The following is a 19,780-nucleotide window of genomic DNA, read 5'->3' as shown; positions in this document are numbered from 1 at the left end:
CTAAACTATATGTATTGGTGTTTATCGCCAATCCTAGGTCTTCAAATGTAATAGTCAAAATGATTACCAATTTAATACGACTACTCGTATTTAATTTGTATCATATTTTTTGAGTTTTTCAAGGACGTCGAAAATGTTTTTATGATGTAAATACGTTCCAAAGGCCAGATAAGCTTAACGCGTTTACGCAACATGCATTACAAGTAGTGTTGATTTTACCATGTAGTAATGTATAAGCTGTATACATTACTACATGACACACAAACATAAAACACTAATATTACTTACCCTTACCTCAAAAAAGCGATCTCTTTTAGACAGCATGTGCAAAGAGTCGTTAAAGCAACAGTAGTGCCAAAATGCCACTAAAAATATCTATACATTATAATATGGGTGCCCTTCGACAATTCTATGCTAAACAAACACAAATCATAATTAAAAATAAATTATTACTTTTTTCTTAGCTCATATCATTGTGTTACTGACAATTTACATAGCTTGTCGAATACTGTTATCTTTTTTTTAAATACATAAAGACGTTGAATATATCTATGTATACGTAGTTTGAAATGTATCAATAATTAAGAACGTTCATTGTTCACTCAATTATTTAATTGTTCAATTTGTTGCTATTGCTACTACGATTCATTGCGTTTGATTTTAATAGTTATAACGTCTATGTTTCCTATCACCACGGTTTCGATATTTTGTGCGTCATTTTAAAATCTTCACCCTTTTGACAAAAGATAAGTGCTTTATTTAATTTATAAGATTGAATATTTCGGTATCCAATTTCCTTGTAAAAACTAGGCGATTAAAATGACTGGCAGAAAGTGTCTTGCCAATTCTTCCAGCCCTTGATGAACCGGTAGTAAATTTTAATTAAGGACGAGAATCCCAATTAAAATTGCATTTAAATCCAGGCAGATACGAATTATAATATTTTATACATAGAATTTATCTCGACTCATTAAACTTCATCTTCATAGGATAAACTCGGCACGCGAGGCCACTCGTGTACAAACAATATTGTTCGCAAACACCGTGGACAAATGGATGTCCTAGTTACGACTTCATTTACATAAAGCCTTAACGTTAGTTATGTGACCTAAAATTAGTTGAATTACATATATATACTAGCTGACCTGGCAAAAGTCGCTTTGCCATGTATATCATTTATAATCAAAAATAGGGGTTGATCGTAGAGGGTTGAAAATTTAGTGTAGTACATATGTATTTTTTAATGCTGTTGATACAGTTTATAAAAAAAATATCTAAAAATTTAAAAATATATATTTAGGGGTGGACTACCATTTAGGGGGATGAAAAATAGATGTTTTCCGATTCTCAGACATACCCAATATGCACCCAAAATTTCATGAAATCGGGAAAGGCGTTTCGGAGGAGTTTAACCACAAACACCGCGATGTACCTACTTCCTTTGAAAATATACTAACCAAATTGATTCATAAAAATAAATCGTTTATAACCAACTTGGCTCCAGAAAATAAACCACTATATCGAAAGTATTTTCATTGTTATATAAACAAAACAAACAAAACATAGCGATGAAAAACAGTGGCAGAGTTTCTTGCCAGTTCTTCATTCCCTCTCTTGACTCACGAACTGAAAAAACAAATTTAGAATCAATTTAACATCTTTTCTGTTAACGATCATATGTATACTTTGGTTACCTATATGAATAAAGTTATTTTGAGTTTTAGTTTAACGTCCAATATGACGGAATAGTTGTTCAATTAAAAGTCGAATCTATAGTTTAATAATTAATATGAGGAGATGTAACTCGTAAACGTTAACTAAACTCTAAACATTTAATACAGTACGGCATACTCGCAGTTCATGTTAGTTGAACAAAGTCTAGATTTACTATACCAACTAACAGTCAACAATGTGAAGCATTCAGGGCATGTCCATATTTCTCGCATTGTTTGACAAGAATGGAGCGTCCTTCGATGGCAGGATAATATTTATAATGTCATTTGTTACGAGGTAATTGTTTATTGATTTGGGTGACGTAAGTAGGTTATATATGAATTCTTTTATGCCAGGTGTTGAGGAATGAATAACGGTTTGAAATTAGAACCTTAAGGCTCTACCTTCGAATGTTCTGAAAAGTGGATTCGTCGGCTATCCTCTAATAGACGTAGTCATCGAGATTTTGGGTCGCGACTGTGCTTGACTCACTCATTGAAGTCCTGTGCAGCCTGGCATACATCTATTTATTTATCTTTTCATTCATTTGTTGTTACAGTTATATAACTAGTTTTTAAGTTATACGAATCAAAATGGATTTTTGGTATCTAAATGGTTCAATTTGAACGATCCTATTTTTTGCACTGTCAATATATGGAGAACGACGGAAAAGCGTGATATTTTTTTAATACGATTTGCAACACGTGTAAAAAATTTAAAGAATTACTTCAATTCCGCAACATTTAAATAGCTTCTTTAGCGTGTTTTGAAATCGTAAAAGCACTATTATTACCCTAAATACAATTTCAAATGATTAATGTTATGATCAAGTCTACACTAATTTGCATATTTTAGTAACCACGCTTTGTTTACCGCAATTCTATTACTCGCTTTCCATAAATGAACTATGGAAATTGATTTACGTTCCTAGGTGACATCATTTAGATTATTTCATAGTTAAGCTTTCAACAAATCACATTGTTTGAAATTTATATTGATGTAGTATTATTGTATCCATATATCTCCATATATAAATTTAAACAAAGCCTGGGGTGGTAATACAAAACAAAAGACGATAGCACGTTTCGCTTCACTCTGATTGGTCGAACGCTACAACGGGTGTATGCGTATGAGTGTATATGATCGAGCTATAGATGCCGTGACCAATCATAATTAAACGAAATTGCAATTGTTTGGTCATTGATTCTTCACCGTTGTCAGTTTAAATCTTGTATAAATTACGTTTGAATAACATTTAGTCGGTAAAGCGTCTAAGATATAGATAGGTTTAACACTGAGCAAGCTATGGGCATAAAAATAACGGAGACGAATTTAAAGGAAATCTTCAACATTAAATTAAGAGGCATCTTTTTGGAATTAGCTGTAATTGTTATATAAAAAGTAGTTTAAAGAAATAGGCAGTAGTGTTTTATCATCGGAGTTACCAATACCACTTATGTAAGCTATTTAATGCCTCCGACGACTACATAGTCGGGGAATTATCTCGAAAATATTTATAAAAAAAAGCCTCTAAGGCTATTCAAAAATGCTTCATGTAATTACGTTGTATCGTCTCAGCGTTCTTCATATCTGTGTACATTATATTATCTACTTAGGAAGCCATGCGTGACACGCGTGAAAGAATCCTAGTTAATAAAATCTTAACAATAATCTAAACGGCTATTGGCGTGCATCAAGATGTACGCGGTGTCACGTTACCATATTACCTTCAAATTGCGTGTAATGGAGTCTTTGCACTGTGTAATCTTTACTTAGTTTTTGTAGATAAGTTTAAGTGTTCTCAAGGCCGTCTTGGTCACTGTGGCTATCGCTGAGACCTATAAGACACAAATTTATCAATTTTTTAAAGTTTATTGATGCTTGTATCAATCTAATATTTATTTCATTTTTGTATTAATTAAAAATAATTAAAAGTAAATTTTTCTTTGGAATCTATGTTCACTTCAGTATCTCGGGCATAAAGTTCAATTATTTTAATAATTATTCTATTAAGTAAGCGATGATACGTACAACGATTATTAAAATATATTATAATTCCCGGAACAAAAGTTGATCATTGTTAATGATAGAGTGATCAACATAATACCAGGAATTAATTATTAAACAAAATAAATTTCCGACTAAGAGTACATGCACGCACATTCCCTTTTTATGTTATATTGTTATCATTTTTTATTTTATCCGAATATCTACATTACTTTAGATACGTTCTAGATCCGAAATTTGTAGTGTTATAAATTAATACTTACTAAGTCTATATATTTAAAAGTAGCTGCTTCCACAAACTTCGTTTCTCCTATCATTTTTTTTACATAGCCTACCTATCTAGTAGCTACATACCAACCTATGGAATATATTTCTAAGCTACCAGAGACATTTGCGGAATAAAAACTTGTTTTTAGTTTTTCCGTGCAATTTTTCTGTCCACAAAAAACTTCCTCAAAGTTCAAGGAATAAAAAAAGGTTGAAGCGCGATTTATCCATAAATCTGTCAAAAATGAAACAGTTACAGGAATTCTGCTCCATGCTTGTTTTAATAATTCATAACTAAAATGTATTATTACGTATTATTTTCATAATACAGGAAGGCCTCATGCGTAATTTAAAGTGGAACGAATTAGAAAATGAGTTGCGAAGTTACCATATCAAGACAATAGTTAATTTAAACAAGTGTGAAGATTGTCACTGTAACACCGTGACTTGAAGATGTCATTATGTCTAACAGAACGTTTTGTACTGTAGAAAATGTTATATATTTTTATAATACATAAGACGCCAAGGAAATTTAGTTAAACTTACATTTAAATAATAAATGTATCTTTGTTGGTATATAAAATATACCGATACCAATTAAATTATTATTGCTGCAAATTTTTTGTTGTTTTAATCATATAACAAGCCAATTTTCCGACATAGTCTGCTACTAGGCCCTGCATCCCATTCTTGTTTTGTTTTGTTTTTTTTTTTATAGACCAGGGGGCAAACGAGGCTCACCTGATGTTAAATGATACCGCCGCCATTGGACACTCTCGATGCTAAAGCGCTGGCGAGTTCGTTGCCGGCCTTTGAAGAATTAAAAGTTTTTAGCGCTAAATCTCAGGTCTGGGCCTTAACCCAAATCCCTTTCAGTATTTGCTCCTAGTAGAGTTTACGATTCACAATTTCATCACGAACGAAAATGTTAAACGAATAAAACATCCTATAGACTTATCGAAAGACCAGCGATGAACTTGCGAGGCAATATGAGTGTCCATAGGCGGCGGTATCATTTAACATCAGAGCCTCCTGCAAGGTACAGAAAAAAATCATAAATTAAACTTCGATTAACTTGGTATTTTCTTAAATTCTCCGTCAACCGTTTGTCATGTCATAATAAGGTTTGTCTTTTCTGAGGTTTGCAATACTCGCAATAATTTTCGTTAATTCGATGAACGTTCGCTGGCCCGTTGCCGTTATACATAATATTGACAGTAATTTGTAGCTTGTCAATGTTTGCTCAACCGACACCTGAGCAAGCGACACTGTATTACCACTTGCGCATATTAAACTATTCTAATTATGAACGAAATACAATTTCTAAGATTAGAATCAGGGTTTGTAAAGTATACCTAATTTTATAATTTGAATTCATTTTATCAGGTTTTTTGATATCTGTGTTTAAAATAAAAATTTGCAAAAACCTTAGCGCAAATTTGGCAGATTTTTTATTATTTTATGAAGTATCTCAGTGTATATTGGTCAAAACTCACAGATCTAGATAGATTGAGCATTCTGATACTGTATGGGTCAGGATAACTATACTTGCAAATTATAAATAAAGATAAGTAAATTTTACGACGCGCGCGCACACCGACAACCTGAAGTTAGCATCGTCAGCGTTTTGTAAAGATGTCAATTTCTTTAATTATGTAGAAATATTTTATGTGGTATTTAAATAAACTTAATTTAACTAGATAATGCGAAGTAATTAAACTTTCAATGTATTAAATATCTAGATTTTTATCTTGTTACGCCAAAGAAGTATAACTTTTAACGTGCACATAACACACATATGTTTTATTTTGCTTGTGATATTGAAATAAATGTGATACATTTATCGATACGACTTTACTATGAGACTAGTAAAATCAGATTTCAGTGAATCTGACGCAATTATCTCGTCATTAATGTATATGATTCATAACGTTCTAAAGAGTAAAAGTGCTTTAGCATCTTTTGTATTCTTCCGAAATATTTGGAGCGTGTGAAACGGGTACGCATTAAGCTTAATGACTTTGCAAATGATTGCTTAAATAGTCTTTGACTGTGGATGAAGAAGAGGGTAGGAAGGGAGGACTAAAAACTGACTTCGATTGCGTGAAATGTTATTTATTTAATTATAATTAATCTAACAGCTTACACTTATACATATCATAATACAAAACACTAAGACAATACAGAAAGCCAAATCAGATAACATAGGTAAACAATTTATGTATATTAAACAGAAGACAAGCATGTGCATTAATAGAAAAAGATGCATTAAAAAAATAAAACTAAATTTAATTGTAAACTGAAATTTAATATTTAAAAACAACAAATAATACTTAGAATTAGATGATTAGATAATGGATGTCAAAAATCGATAAAACCCGAAACATTGGCGAATTATGCAGGTAATTCGACTTCGTACGAGGCACACTGAACAATTTTGAGTATCTTAAATTAGCTGTCAAATTGACAATTCAACGTATGTTTTTTTTTCTTTTGATACCTCTGTAAGGAGGTTGGCTGTCATTCTCGTAAAGCGTGTCCTTTGCCAGAACTGTAGGGCGGACACCTGCTCCTTACATATGGGATATTTGTTCCATCGGATGAGGTCTATAGACTAAAGAGTGCAGTATACAGCCAGCCTCAATTGAGATGAGCCGCTACAGCCGGGTCGGGACATTATTACTTACTAACGATAATATTTATATAATTATATTTTATAACAATGTTCTTACTTTCCGAACGCTATTAATGAGTTTCAAAGAGCAGTGTTGCCCTAGGGTCGTAGGTTCGATTCCCGGCTGTGTACCAATGGACTTTATTTTTGTATGCGCATTTAACATTCGCTCGAACGGTGAAGGAAAACATCGTGAGATGGCTAACTTTAGACTCAATAAGTCAAAGGCGTGTGCCTTGCCTATTAGATTGACAAATGAATGAATGATGAAACAGATACAGAAATCTGAGGCCCAGAACTAAAAAGGTTATTGCGCCACTGATTTTTTTATTAATGAGGTTTTAGTATTTATTTAGTATAGTAAAAAAAATATAAATAAACATTACCAAAAATATGGCGAAAAACAACCTCAGTAAAATTAAAAACCTAGGCTTTAAATAGCTAACAGAATAATAAGCAAATTTAATGCATCTATATGTAGAACAAAGGCAAGTGGAAAGCTGATCAGATAGGAATCTGGGGCATCCTCTTGCACAACCCGACCTCACTCGCATAACGCATTACGAATTTGCGCTACCTATTGTTAACTGTAATTATTCTAAATCAACTAATTGTACATTAAATATTTATCTAATTACAACTAACTAAATACAACTTATTATTTATATGTAGCAATAAAGTAGTTAAATTAGATAGTTAATTGAATCTCTAGACAGTTAATTAAAGATCGTAAATCAATCAAGTAAATAACTACTTTACTGCGACATATACATATATGTATCGATGTTCGAAGTCTCTGAACTTCGTAGGAAATCATAAGCTTTTTCTGTTTCAATGCGATTTTACTACTTCATAAATAATATCCGGGTTTATTTTGTGTACGCAAGTATTGGCAAAGTTAGCATTGGTTTTATAATATAACAACTAAAAATTACATTAAGAATTCTTTATTTTATTATTAAAATAAAAATATTCATGGAAAAACAATGTTATATTAGTAAAATTCGTTAAACTTTTCAACTTATTTCAATGATTAATCATTTAATTTGATTAAATAAGGTTGACTAGAAAGTGTTAATAAAACACTTGATTATTTTAAATTTATATTTTAATTGATATCATAATAGTATGATAGATATTCTCGACACCAATGTTATATTACATTGTCTATTAAAGTTTAGAGACAAGGAACTTAAAAGAGGAAAAGGGATGATGTAGTTGTGCTACGCAGTGATTAAATAGTAAAATAACCTAAATAAAAAAATCGTTTCTTTTCCCTACGAAAAAAAGCCAACATCACGAGGTGTTCCCAGGCGGTCACCCATCCAAGTACTGACCTCGCCCGACGTTGCTTAACTTCGGTGATCGGACGAGAACCGGTGTATTCAACGTGGTATGGACGTTGGCGATAATCACATCGAAATTATAAAATATGTACTACAACTATAGCAAAATCACGTGTTGTTACAACTTTTGTCTTAATTTTCCCGTCTAGCTCCCTTTCGCAACGCGCGATAAGGAACCTTGTTCAAATAAATACTTTAACACAAGCGATCTTTTCCAGTCTAGTCAAGCGATACTGTAACATATTTAAACTGTCATGTTATTGATTTGTAAACAAAAAACATCTCGCCTTGATTTGAAAACTAATGTAAATTTAGAAACTTCAAATTTTTTATATTGGCTATATCATATGTTCTTATATATAAATGCTGTTTTTTACAGAGAACGAACCCGTCACGCAGTAAACGGTTCACATTCCAGTCAACAGTGCGACAGCTCGAACGGCGACGGCTGGCGGAAAAACTGTCCAAGGAAGCAGATTTGAAAGAGCAACAAAGGAAAACTGAGCTGGAAGCCATGAGGAGGTAAATAATATAGCTAAAAGGAAAAATAATTCGTATAGGATACATACAGAGATGTTCAAAACACAGTGGTAACTCCATGTAACCTGCCTTGGTAACGACAAACCCCCTGCGTTGAAATCACTCAGCTTTGGTTGGTTTTATATAATAGAATGATACATCTACATAGCATTACACCCAACCTCAATAACGACAGTCTAATAATAAAAACTACTTTTTAAGTTGCTGAAATTAGTTAAAACTGCGAAGCTGTGTACTTTATTTTGTCGAAATCTTTCGTTAGTTATATTTCTAAGAAATCCTTTCCTTTACAAATTGGGATTGCTTGAGCGTGCTTTATCATGAATATATTGTCTTTTCAGGGTAGAAGAAGAGTTTCAGCGGAAACGTGCGAGAGAGAAGGCGAATATACGCCAACAGTTGCGACTCGTGAGTAGCGGTGCTAGTAGCATGCCACCTTCTCACCACAATGTAAGTGTAATCAAAATCAAAAATACGTAATGCCGCTTGTACCCACTAGGCGAGACACCCCGAATAGGCCGAGCGTAGAGTGTACAATAGAGCTCTCATCTTGTCTCGCTTCCTCGCAGTTGATCTAGCCTCTCTCGGTCGAATGACAGTTTTTTGCGCACGAGTCAAAAGGCCTCGCGTGGAGAACGAGAGCGACCTGTAGACTCTCGTTCAATAACTTGCTCGGTGACCGTGGTCGTAGCCTAAATTTATATTTCTGTTCAGGCGCATAGTAACCATCCACCATCTTCTTCGCCGTGGCCGTGACAATTAATGTAAAAGGCAGAGGCTGCGCTCTTCTCTCGGTTATCTCGATCGAGACTCTCGCCGAGTGTGTATAGCCTGCATAAGACACCTTATATTTAAGTTTCATTCCAAACCAAATCCTCTGTGATTACGGAACTTAATTGTTCAAATCCGTTATAATAACTTTTTAATCGTACAATTTATCAGACACGTGATGAGCCAGATGGCTCCTGCCGAGATTCGCCAGACCGCACCAAAGACAGACAGAAGAACAGCAATGGCTCCGAGATCAGTGGACGCAGCAAGAGTTCTACACCGGTAATAATATTTTTAATATTAATTTTGATTAAGAACCTGAAGTAAAGTGCAAAAAATAGCTCGATCTGCTCTTTTCTTTATTTTACAGAGATTGATTGATTTTTGATTTTCATAATATTGATAAAAATTCGTTGAATCGTAGTTGAAGCGATAGATAGAGAGATTCATAAAAATATTGAGTCTTCTGACTTCTTGCATGGCATCATTCGACAGCGTGCGTAAATACATGGTCACATGTAAAATTATGCACAGTGTTTACAACTGCTAATTGGTATTTGGTATGTGATTATGATTCGTTGAATAAATCAATTGGTAATTTTCGTGTACTTGGAAGCAGATTGTTTTGAGACTGTACATGGTGAACGATTTACGTACGAATACAACTCTGGTACTCCATCATTATAAATTAACTTCTTTATATTTTGTTTATTACCATATCTTCAGAACCGAAGCGTTGAGATGTCTGAATGGCGCAATGATAATGGCGTACGAGTGTACCGCGATTGGTGCGGCGCGTTCGCAACTCACGCGCATCCGCCCGCTTGCGCCCGTATGCATATGGCGACACAGAATCACGGTAATATCTTTAATATTTAGTGAGGTCAAAAAAATCAAGATTATAGATCCCAAGACATGTAAAATCCCAAAGTGTTTATGTTGTAGAAACATTTGGGAAGAAAAAACCTTGAACGATTTATATGATATATTAAGGAAACTTTGATAACATTAAATTTTACAATTTATAATAAATTCATTAAAATAATCGTTATTTATTTATTATAGCTCATAAATATCCATTATATTTACTCTTTACTAACAACTATGTGATGTTATAAAAAAAGTGACTGGCTTGTGTGAAACTTATAGTATGAATCGAAAAATTAAACCAACTCAACACCAGTATGACCTAGGACCTTAATTATTATCTAACATTTAAGAGGCTCTTTGCATGCGATATCAAATTGCGTTTTTAATAACCTGTTGTGTATAATTTTCTATTTAACATATACTCAATAGTTCATTAAACATAAATAAACACAGTGCGGGTACAACCTGATATGCTAATGATATTAAAATTAGTGACTATATTAAACATTTACTAATCATTGTTTAAAATTGCGGAGCTGTGTTGGTCTACTGGCTCAACCTGACGTCGTGAGTTTGAATCACAGCTGTGCAACAATGAATTTTGTTGCGCAATTAACTCTTGCTCCTATGGTGAAGGCATACATCGTAAGATAGCCATATCTCAAAAAAAAAAACTATGAGATGTCTGACACTAAAGGCTAATAACCTACTTGTCTATAAAATAAAAACCAATTTGGGGTTGTAGAGCCACTGATTTGCTGAGATGCTTAAATTTGGATTTTCAATTAAAGTAGATTGAATACTATTTATATAATAATAATCAGTGGCACTACAACCTCTTTAGGTCTTGGCCTCAGATGGATCTGTTTCGTGATCATTTTTTAAATCTAATAGGCATGTCAGCATCCAGTGCCGGACACACGTCGTCGACTTTTTGGGTCTAAGACATGTCGGTTTCCTCACGATGTTTTCCTTCACCGTTCGAGCAAATGTTAAATGCGCACATAGAAAGAAAGTCTATTGGTGCACAGCCGGGGATCGAAACCTACGACCGCAGGTATGAGAGTCGCACGCGCAAGCCACTACCAACACTGCTCTTATACTATACATAAAAATTAAAATTCAATTCACAGATATTTATTTTGTTTTGTACAAGGTATCTTTTATTCCTATCGTAACAATACATTAACATCTTTAGATATTAGGGAATAATAGATGTCGCCAGTTATGGTCTGTTTAAAACAATTAATGTTTTTTTTTATTAATTACTTAAACGCAAGGCTTATCAACGGATGTGCAAAGGCACGTACAGCGACCGGCCTCGTTACAGTGACACACATTTTGTTCGTTGTGGACACGTTCTTATAGACTCTTGTACTATTATTTTATATTTGTACATTTTATTTTCTTATGAATTTTGAACTATTTTTTTTTTACTTGGGGAAATGCATTGCGCATACACTTCCGCGGCGCGACTGCTTGGTGCATAAGGGCTATGTGGGACTCGCTATTGTGCATACCCACTAAAACCCCAAAGCGCCATACAATCGCCTTATGAAATAAAAAAAATTAAATAATTTACATTATTTACGTTCCTAGTTGGCACTTGCAAAGCGATCGTGTTCAGAGAGACACGATTAACAAATATATTGACTTTATACAGTTATATATAGCTCAGCACACCAAGCTTCTTGGAGGCTAGAGAACTGTTTTAGAAAATTTTATATTATTATAGGTGTGGAGGGTTCTACGTTTTCCGGTAGTCCCCGGTCAGACAATTACCGCCTAGAGTTCGCCCGTGGCGTCCCATCCCCTCGCACCCCGCGCCCGCCGCGCCTCCTCACAACGAGATCACCATCGTCTTCCAGCTCAGAGATATCTTTGAGACAACCTATTAAAATAAGGTAATGCATGTCAACTGTTATAAAAACTAATTTATATTAGGGGAATTTTAGTGTTACTTTGACAGTGACAATTGATAATAAAGTTATTTTTTTTTTAATAATTTGGTTGATTTTTTAAATTAGAAGGTTAAGGAAAAAATCTTTTGTCCTACATAACTAAATCAGTTTTAATGCACTCTTTTGACTATACTCTTATACCGTACTGTCAAATTGTCGTATCAGTGTGATGAAAAGAGACAGTTGACATCTTGAAATAATGAAATTTGATTGGTTTATTTTTATGACGTCAGTTCACTGAACGAGAGATTATTTGATATCGAAGCCAAAATCAATGCATGAATTTGCTTAATACTCAATAGTTGCTTTGCTAGTAAATAGTTTTTATATTCGGCATGAAATAACAATGGTTTCTTTCTCAAGGTGGTGAAGGATTTTCCGTACTGCTTTATCTAACCGCCTTCCCAGAGGTGAGTGCAATAATTTAGACATTGGATATAGCTTTTATTACTATCACCGGTAGATCTGTATGTAAAACTGGCTCGGTTAGTACTCAAATTTGTCATCATTTATATAAAACCTTGTTACCAAATTGTAATGAATAATTTTATGGATTATGATATTGCATGATTCAAATACTAATCAGAATTAAGGCTTTTAAAATTAGTAACAGTTTACCATAAATTTAATTCATAAAATAGTTTTCGGCATATTTTTCGGCATAAACTCGAATCTTTGAATTAAAATATTTTCTATTAGGGTATTAATAATAAATTGTCTAATTTTAAATAAGTCCAAAAATAGTAGAGAAATACTTTATCTACGAAAAAATATGTATTATTAATATTTTTTAATGTCATATTATATCTTAGAATTTCCTATAATGATATGACTAATATGTAACTTCTATGTAAAATTTTAATTTTCACGACAATAATATGTGTGGCAGAATATGCGAAGTATAGATTGTACCACCACATTGTTGCAAATAAATTATTATAATTATGAAGGAAAGTACTATACAATGTATGATTGAGTTCATTCCTCAGATAAACCTATAATTCAATAAAGTGCTTACACTCTAACATACTTAACTGTCACGAAACATATTAACCCTTCAAATGCCTTACAGTGAACCGAAAGAAGAGGATCCTATCGTGCCCATACTGCGGCCTTCCAGACCCGCAAGGAACTTTGTTGCAATTCGCTAAAAACTTACATGCGTGCTGATTTATTTTTTCTTTTATTGAGGTTCTTATTTTGAACCTATTATAAAAAATTAAGACTAAATTTACGTGCTCAGAATGTCAATCAATTCTTCGCGTCGTCCTATAGGAGAGACATTGTGATTGATCGATCGTTTTTCAAATTCGCACACTTGTTATTTCTCAAGTTTCGAGTTACGTATAAGTATAGTTAGTCACTATGCAATAAATACTTCAAATAGTAAAGTAGTTTTGTAACAAATAGCTGTCTTCCAATGTATAATAGCTTTAACATATATGTTATGGTGCTAAACTTTCCATATTTATATGTATATTGGTTCCATATAAGATTCTAGAGATTCGAGACACATTGAAAGTCTGAATTTTTTTACGGGCAGTACTTCTCTATTTGTCTGGGTCTGTCTGTGAGTTTAAACGTGGCAAAATGTGGCATTATGTAATATGTATCAGCAATTCCACATGTATACTTAATACAGAAATGAGACTAGAACCTCACGTCTCGTAAGAAACTCTAAAACTTCAAACTCTCGTGCGAAAGAGACTATGAGTTTGATGACGTGTGGACGCGATATTAGCTAAAAACAATAACATTGGGTAAAATTTACCCATTCGTGCAGTGGATTGTTTAGAAATGCTATTGAATAGTCATGCGACAACTTCATTACGACAATCGATATTACAATACAAAAATATATTTATTCTTTACGTTTTTATTAAGTCCCGTTTACACGTTTTAAATGTAATAAAAGAAATTGACTACTGTGTTGGTATGTAATGCTACGGTCTTTGTAATTCTTGTAATTTCTGTAATACTTTGTTACGTTTTATATATTTTGTATAATTGTATTGTTTAAGACTAATTTTATTGCCTTTACATGTAATAATAGGTGCAATAATCAATAATACCATATGATTTAAGACTGTAATTACCACATACCGAATATTTAACAATACATAGATTTAAGCCCAATATATTAAGTTTTATGTGTAAATAGTAAATCTATCCAAAATTATATGATATTTACAAGATTGTATTTCTTTACCAATCCTATATACCAAACAAAAATTTGTCCTCTAGCAGTAATAGATTTAAATAGGAGCACGCACTTACATTCTCTGTGTATTATTTTTCTGTCTTCGCAATATACACTTGCAATGAAGACTTACCCAAGATTCGACAGCGTGTGTTAGCTATAGCTATGAAAACAGCAATCTAAGTAAGAGAAATATTACAACGAACCGCGTTTTGAAATAATACGTGACAAAAACAGGAACATGTGAATTGCAATAACTGGGCATTTAAAAAATGATTTGTTACAAGCTATACAATTAAAAACTTAACATCATATTTTGGGGATTTTGAAATTTGTTTGCCATAAAATATTACCATAATAAGTTTACTACTCAAGTCCAGATTAATACAGTGATGGAGCATGCGTCGTGTTCATAAAGTTCTAACATCAGTAAAAGCTACGCAAATTTATATTATAAAGTAATAAAACGTAGAAAATAATGTTCTTATACGAGTAATAATTTAGACATGCGACCCTGACGTTGTCCGCCTGATATTTCAAGCGATTAGTATATTAAACAAAGTATGAGAGTATCGATAGAAGCGCCATCTGCCGGCTTGACTTAACAAACGAGATTTTGTACGTGCTATCGTGGTGTTGACGCCTATGTAACGCTGATGTATTTTCTATTATATCTGAAAGTAAGGGTTCTTTATTTCTGGGTAAGAACGCTGTGTACCTAAAATAAATATATTTTTTATGAATTCTCTATTGACAAGACATGACAAGTACTTAACTAACGTTCACTAAACAAAGTAGTTAGAGCACACTAGATTAAAAAGATGTCTGTGACGGGCATTAACTTTCAATTAGTACAAACAGAATTCTTTCAACAACAATTATAAATAGAGGCACAAGATGAGGCTTCATTAAGAATTGCAGCATTGTTGTTGAATAAGCTCACAATAATGTCATAATAAAATCATTGACCGAAAATTTTCTAACTTTAGGTTTATTTCGAGTTTTAGGTTTGCCGCCAATTCACAAAAACAAATGACAAATGAATTCTATACATTTGGTTACCAAAGAGTTCTAAAATTGAAATTCAAAAAAGTTTTGTTAGAAATGTTTCTAACTGGCCAGTTCTAAACATTTTCAGTGTTACCAACGTATACGTACTATGAACCGATGTTATATCTTTCACTGGTATACTATACTTCATTTAAAGGGTTGGAAAAACTTTCAAGCTTTAGTAGTGAGGTCAACTCGTGGATATAACACGTACGTAAAAAGTAAATACTTTAGATTTTACGCATTTATTAACTATATACGAAACATAAAAGTCTTTTATATAATGGACTACAATTTTGCTTAAGCAAATAAGCTTTTAATTAAAATTTAATGTAATCTTAGTTTTTATATATAATGGGATCTGTTTTATAAATTATCGCATTATTAAATCACTGAAAGTTATCACTTTCTTGTCTCTTTGTTAACAAAACATGAAATAAGCGTCGTAAGCTGATAGCGATTTTGATTTTTGATTAAAGTCATATTGTAAAATATTGTTACTCTTTATTTACAGTGTAGGTTAACTAGTTGACTTACAGGTTTTAAAAGTACGGGTTTCTGTTACTTTATTTGTTTTTATAGCTGTTAATTGTGTTTACAACGATATAGATTTCTCAGTTTTATAATAAATAATACCTACATAATACTTTTAGTATTTATTTACCTTAGTATTTATTACAACATGAAAGCAATATTAAAATATTTTTAGCTCTAATAAATCAAAATATAAGTCAATCAAGCTGTTGCCCGACATACCGGAACCGGGTTCCCCACCCGCCCTTCGTGGGGACAGCCCCATTAGGGTCCAAGTTATGGAGAGCACAAAGACGCAGAACGTTACAGTTGAGGAGTTGCTCGAGGATCGGGATCCGAATAATTTAAATCAACATGTTCAGGTAATTATGGCGGCTTTGGCCTCAGATTGAATAGCTTTCAACAAGGCACACGTTTAAGTTTTTTTTTTGGGAAATTGGTATAGATAGCTTTTATCTTTTTAGATTTTATCAATCGATACAGTAGGCTTCAAACCACAATATATATTTTTTTCAAATGCATATGAGCGACAGTTCTTCCAACAATTTAATTTAAACTAGCCCTAGTTGACCGATTTGAACACTGTTCAAGCCTTAAGCAAGAAAACTTCGTAACTTATCTTTGCCACAACAGCTGTTCGAGCGAATTGAAATTAAACACAGGCTCAATTGGAATACAAATAATAAATAGTTCTGTTCTTATTTACCTATATGAAAAAAGATATTTTGAGTTTGAGTAAAAAATTGTAGCTATAATAATATGCCCCATTAATAATTTTTCGCCTAATATAAATTATTATATTAATTTATTTTGACTTTATTGTTCATAATGTAACTTACGTTAATTAAAGAGACATAATACGTAGTCAACGGACGATCTTCTTTCTATCAAGCGATACCTTCTAGGCAACCCTATGACTAAATCTATACTGTTATTTATTTATGTATTTATACGTTTATATTACATTTTCATGGTTTGGAATTTTCGTAATGGCTTTTATAATGTTTTGCAGTGAAATGGCTTCGTGAGCCATGATTAAAACAAAAGCATAAATGTAAAACACATGACGGAAGTTAATTTACATTCGCAATAGCTACAATAACATTAAACGAACAACAAGGTGACATAACTCGTAGTTAAATAGAAAAACATTTCTATATCAAACCTGAAAAACTGTATACATATCGATCGTACTGCCTAAAATAATTATGAAATTTATAACAAAGAAAGCGTGATTTAACACGAAGAATAAAACAGCAGACCATCGCGTGACCTCACGCGCTGCTCGCTTGAAAGGGTGTTTGAACGCTAAATTACTTCAACGGTCAAATATTTTTAATGCTTCAGCTAAAAGCGCTTATTCTTGAAAGGTCAGTTGTAAAATGTAACCTTCTGAGAACTTCTTCGCTTCTAGTACTTTAGTTTAAATTACGTCTTTGCTTTAAGTATTTAAAAAAGAAATACCTATCTATCTTATCCATTAATGATAAAGAGGCAATATTTGTTTTTGCAAATTACGTCTGAATATGATTTTGTCCCGTTCGGTGTCGAGACCCTTGGTCCATGGGTCCTAGCGCTATAAGGCTTTTTAGGGAAATATCAAAAAGGTTAGTCGACATCACAGGAGAACGAAGAGCTGGCAGCTAACTCGGATATAGAATTAGTCTAGCCATTCAAAGGGGGAACGCTGCCAGTATCTTCGGAACCTTGCCTAATGAGACTCCTTTAAATAATATTTTAATTATTAAATTTTAAGAGTAGTTATTAGGTATATTAGAATTAACTACAATTATATTTTTAACGTAAATGCTATACTTAAAAGTAACCAATGAAATATTAAGGGTCTGTACTGTTTCACAATGTCTGATTAAAGTGCCAAGTAGTTACGCATCAAATAAAATACCAAGGAGATTAAACCTTTTGTTAATTATACTTTTGTGTTTCACAAAAAAATGCTCATACACCTGTTACTTAGTTACCCGGGGCTTTAGTTGGAAGTCAATCCGGCAACGTCGCTTTGTGATATTTTCATCCACGGACTATTTTGGAATAAAAATACATATATCATTAGAAATAAAAACCTTTTAAGAAAATTTAAGTAGAAAAACAGTATTTTACAATAATATCTTTATTAATATCGGCTATACAATCTTTTTGGTTATTATATAATGTCATCTTTACATTTTTATAGCAGAAAATTGTAAATATCTATGATAATGCTCTTTGCGTGATTATGGAACGTTTAAGTCAAGTGTCAAACAGTTACAGGTGTTTGTTTTCAGTTTTCTAATTTCTTGTCTTTTGTGAGAACATAAAATATAAATAAATTTTATATGCGTTCACTGTGTAAGTAAATAAAACATGTCTTTTTTAGAAAGTAAACGTGAAAGGGGTGTAAATTTTTCTAGAGATGAAATGGGTCTCTTAATAAACATTATACATAAACATGTTCTTGAGAACATACAATGAAACAAACCCTTAATAAAATAATACCCAATAAGAAATTTATTTAAAAGTAATTTTGTCTAACATATTCCCTTAGCTTCAATTTTAATGATAGATTATGAATGTAATAATCTGAAAGGAAGTAATTAAAAAGTAAGAAAACTAAGTATAATAAACTTTTATTATAATTAAAAAAATTAGAGCTGTCACGGGACGCCTGGCAGATGTGAAACATCGACATTATTTTGTAAAAGTAATATGCAGAAAAGAACAGATTGTGATAGGAACTAAATATGTCATAATGATAAAATAAAATATTACGATTTTTTTTCCAGATAACGATGACTATTTGTTGAATAAACATTATTTTCATTAAATATTTTTAATGTGAAATTTACTACTGCATTTAGACTGTATATCATTTAGCGTGGCGACGCGTCGCCACGGCATGCGTCGCCACGCCAGAAATCGGTTTTCACGTGCGGCTATAGATGTTTCACATCAAAAAAAATTATCAATAGTTCGAGTTAGTTGTTGATTTTCCAATAACACGAGATCTGACGACGCAAGTCCATTCATTGAACGGCGCGTATTCGATACGTCGTTGAAACACCAGCGTCGTATAAAATACATTATTATTTTGCAGTTATTATGGGATGATGTAATCGGGGAACCAGAAGGCGGTAGGAGTCCTGAAAGCGCGTGGCGCGTTAGCAGGTTTTGCTTCAAACAATCGCGGCGATGCTGCTACACTGTGTTGTCTATACTCCTTGCGCCTCCTTGCGCCCTGGTACTAGGATGCGGATTTGCATGCCTTGCTTTTGAGGTAAATTTTTTAAGTGTTTGGGGGTTTTGAATGAAAATAATGATTTAATGTATGTTTTCATCTGTTTTGCATTAAATAAACTTTATATTTTTAGCAAATATGGTGTGCGACGCCAGGTTTGCGATGCTTGAGAGTGTATTGCTTCTCAATAAGGTCTCTTTGCCAATCACTTTTGGCCGCAACTGTCACTCCAACCATGGAATCTATCGGCCATCTGTGTAAACATATCAGAGTTAATTTGAAAAAAGACGCGCCTGCAGAAAAGGATCTACTTATAATATAAATGGACCTAATCCAATTTCCATTATTTTACGAATTACAACATATTTTAAACACTGTAAAAAGCTTTAAGAAATAAACGTAATTAACAAAATTTTTCCATTTTTTATTAATTTGTCATTCAAGAGAGATAACGATCATATTATATTCTCCTTTATGCAATTTTTACATTAAGTACCTACGCAGTTAAAAAAATGTATGAATAAATTATGCATATATCTATCTCTATCTTAATTTCAATATACAGATGACAATTTATAAAATGTACTTTGTTGTCTATTTCACTTTTATGATCAA

At 32.7% G+C, this 19,780-nt stretch overlaps 2 protein-coding genes and 1 non-coding gene across 5 annotated transcripts in view; 2 read left to right on the top strand and 1 right to left on the bottom strand.

Moving 5' to 3' along the window:
• Positions 1 to 14,342, top strand: part of LOC111000830 — a 98,234-nt gene extending 83,892 nt beyond the window's left edge. For 2 of the 3 annotated variants that reach the window (XM_045632637.1, XM_045632635.1), the window contains 6 exons: positions 8,387 to 8,529; positions 8,889 to 8,997; positions 9,490 to 9,600; positions 10,045 to 10,177; positions 11,924 to 12,092; positions 13,222 to 14,342. In XM_045632637.1, coding sequence (XP_045488593.1) covers positions 8,387 to 8,529; positions 8,889 to 8,997; positions 9,490 to 9,600; positions 10,045 to 10,177; positions 11,924 to 12,092; positions 13,222 to 13,300 — 744 coding nt within the window. In that variant the 3' untranslated portion in view covers positions 13,301 to 14,342. Of the gene's footprint in view, positions 1 to 8,386; positions 8,530 to 8,888; positions 8,998 to 9,489; positions 9,601 to 10,044; positions 10,178 to 11,923; positions 12,093 to 12,512; positions 12,560 to 13,221 lie in introns of all 3 variants that reach the window. The other variant, XM_045632636.1, reaches the window with a different exon arrangement.
• LOC123690084 lies at positions 7,950 to 8,068 on the bottom strand. The gene has a single exon (XR_006750897.1). It is a non-coding gene; the product is annotated as a 5S ribosomal RNA (ribosomal RNA).
• Positions 14,343 to 15,506: 1,164 nt separating the features above from the next.
• On the top strand, positions 15,507 to 19,549 carry LOC110994991 (caveolin-3-like). Its single transcript, XM_022261942.2, has 4 exons — positions 15,507 to 15,609; positions 16,109 to 16,295; positions 19,025 to 19,204; positions 19,299 to 19,549. Exons 1-4 carry the CDS (start codon positions 15,509 to 15,511, stop codon positions 19,485 to 19,487), a joined length of 657 nt encoding a protein of 218 aa, XP_022117634.2. The 5' UTR covers positions 15,507 to 15,508; the 3' UTR covers positions 19,488 to 19,549.
• The last annotated feature ends 231 nt before the right edge of the window (positions 19,550 to 19,780 follow it).

The sequence above is a fragment of the Pieris rapae genome, chromosome 20, assembly GCF_905147795.1.
Source record: "Pieris rapae chromosome 20, ilPieRapa1.1, whole genome shotgun sequence".
Taxonomy (NCBI): Eukaryota; Metazoa; Arthropoda; class Insecta; order Lepidoptera; family Pieridae; genus Pieris; species Pieris rapae.
Note: the sequence above shows the minus strand (reverse complement) of the source record. Positions and strands in the feature narration are given on the sequence as shown.

Bases quoted from the DNA above. Each gene is read 5' to 3' on its own strand.
- LOC110994991 (XM_022261942.2), top strand. From the start codon at position 15,509: ATGAACCGATGTTATATCTTTCACTGGTATACTATACTTCATTTAAAG. The intron at 15,610-16,108 runs GTACGTAAAAAG...AAATATTTTTAG, and splicing joins TCAACTCGTGGATATAACAC to CTCTAATAAATCAAAATATA. The intron at 19,205-19,298 runs GTAAATTTTTTA...TTATATTTTTAG, and splicing joins TTGCATGCCTTGCTTTTGAG to CAAATATGGTGTGCGACGCC.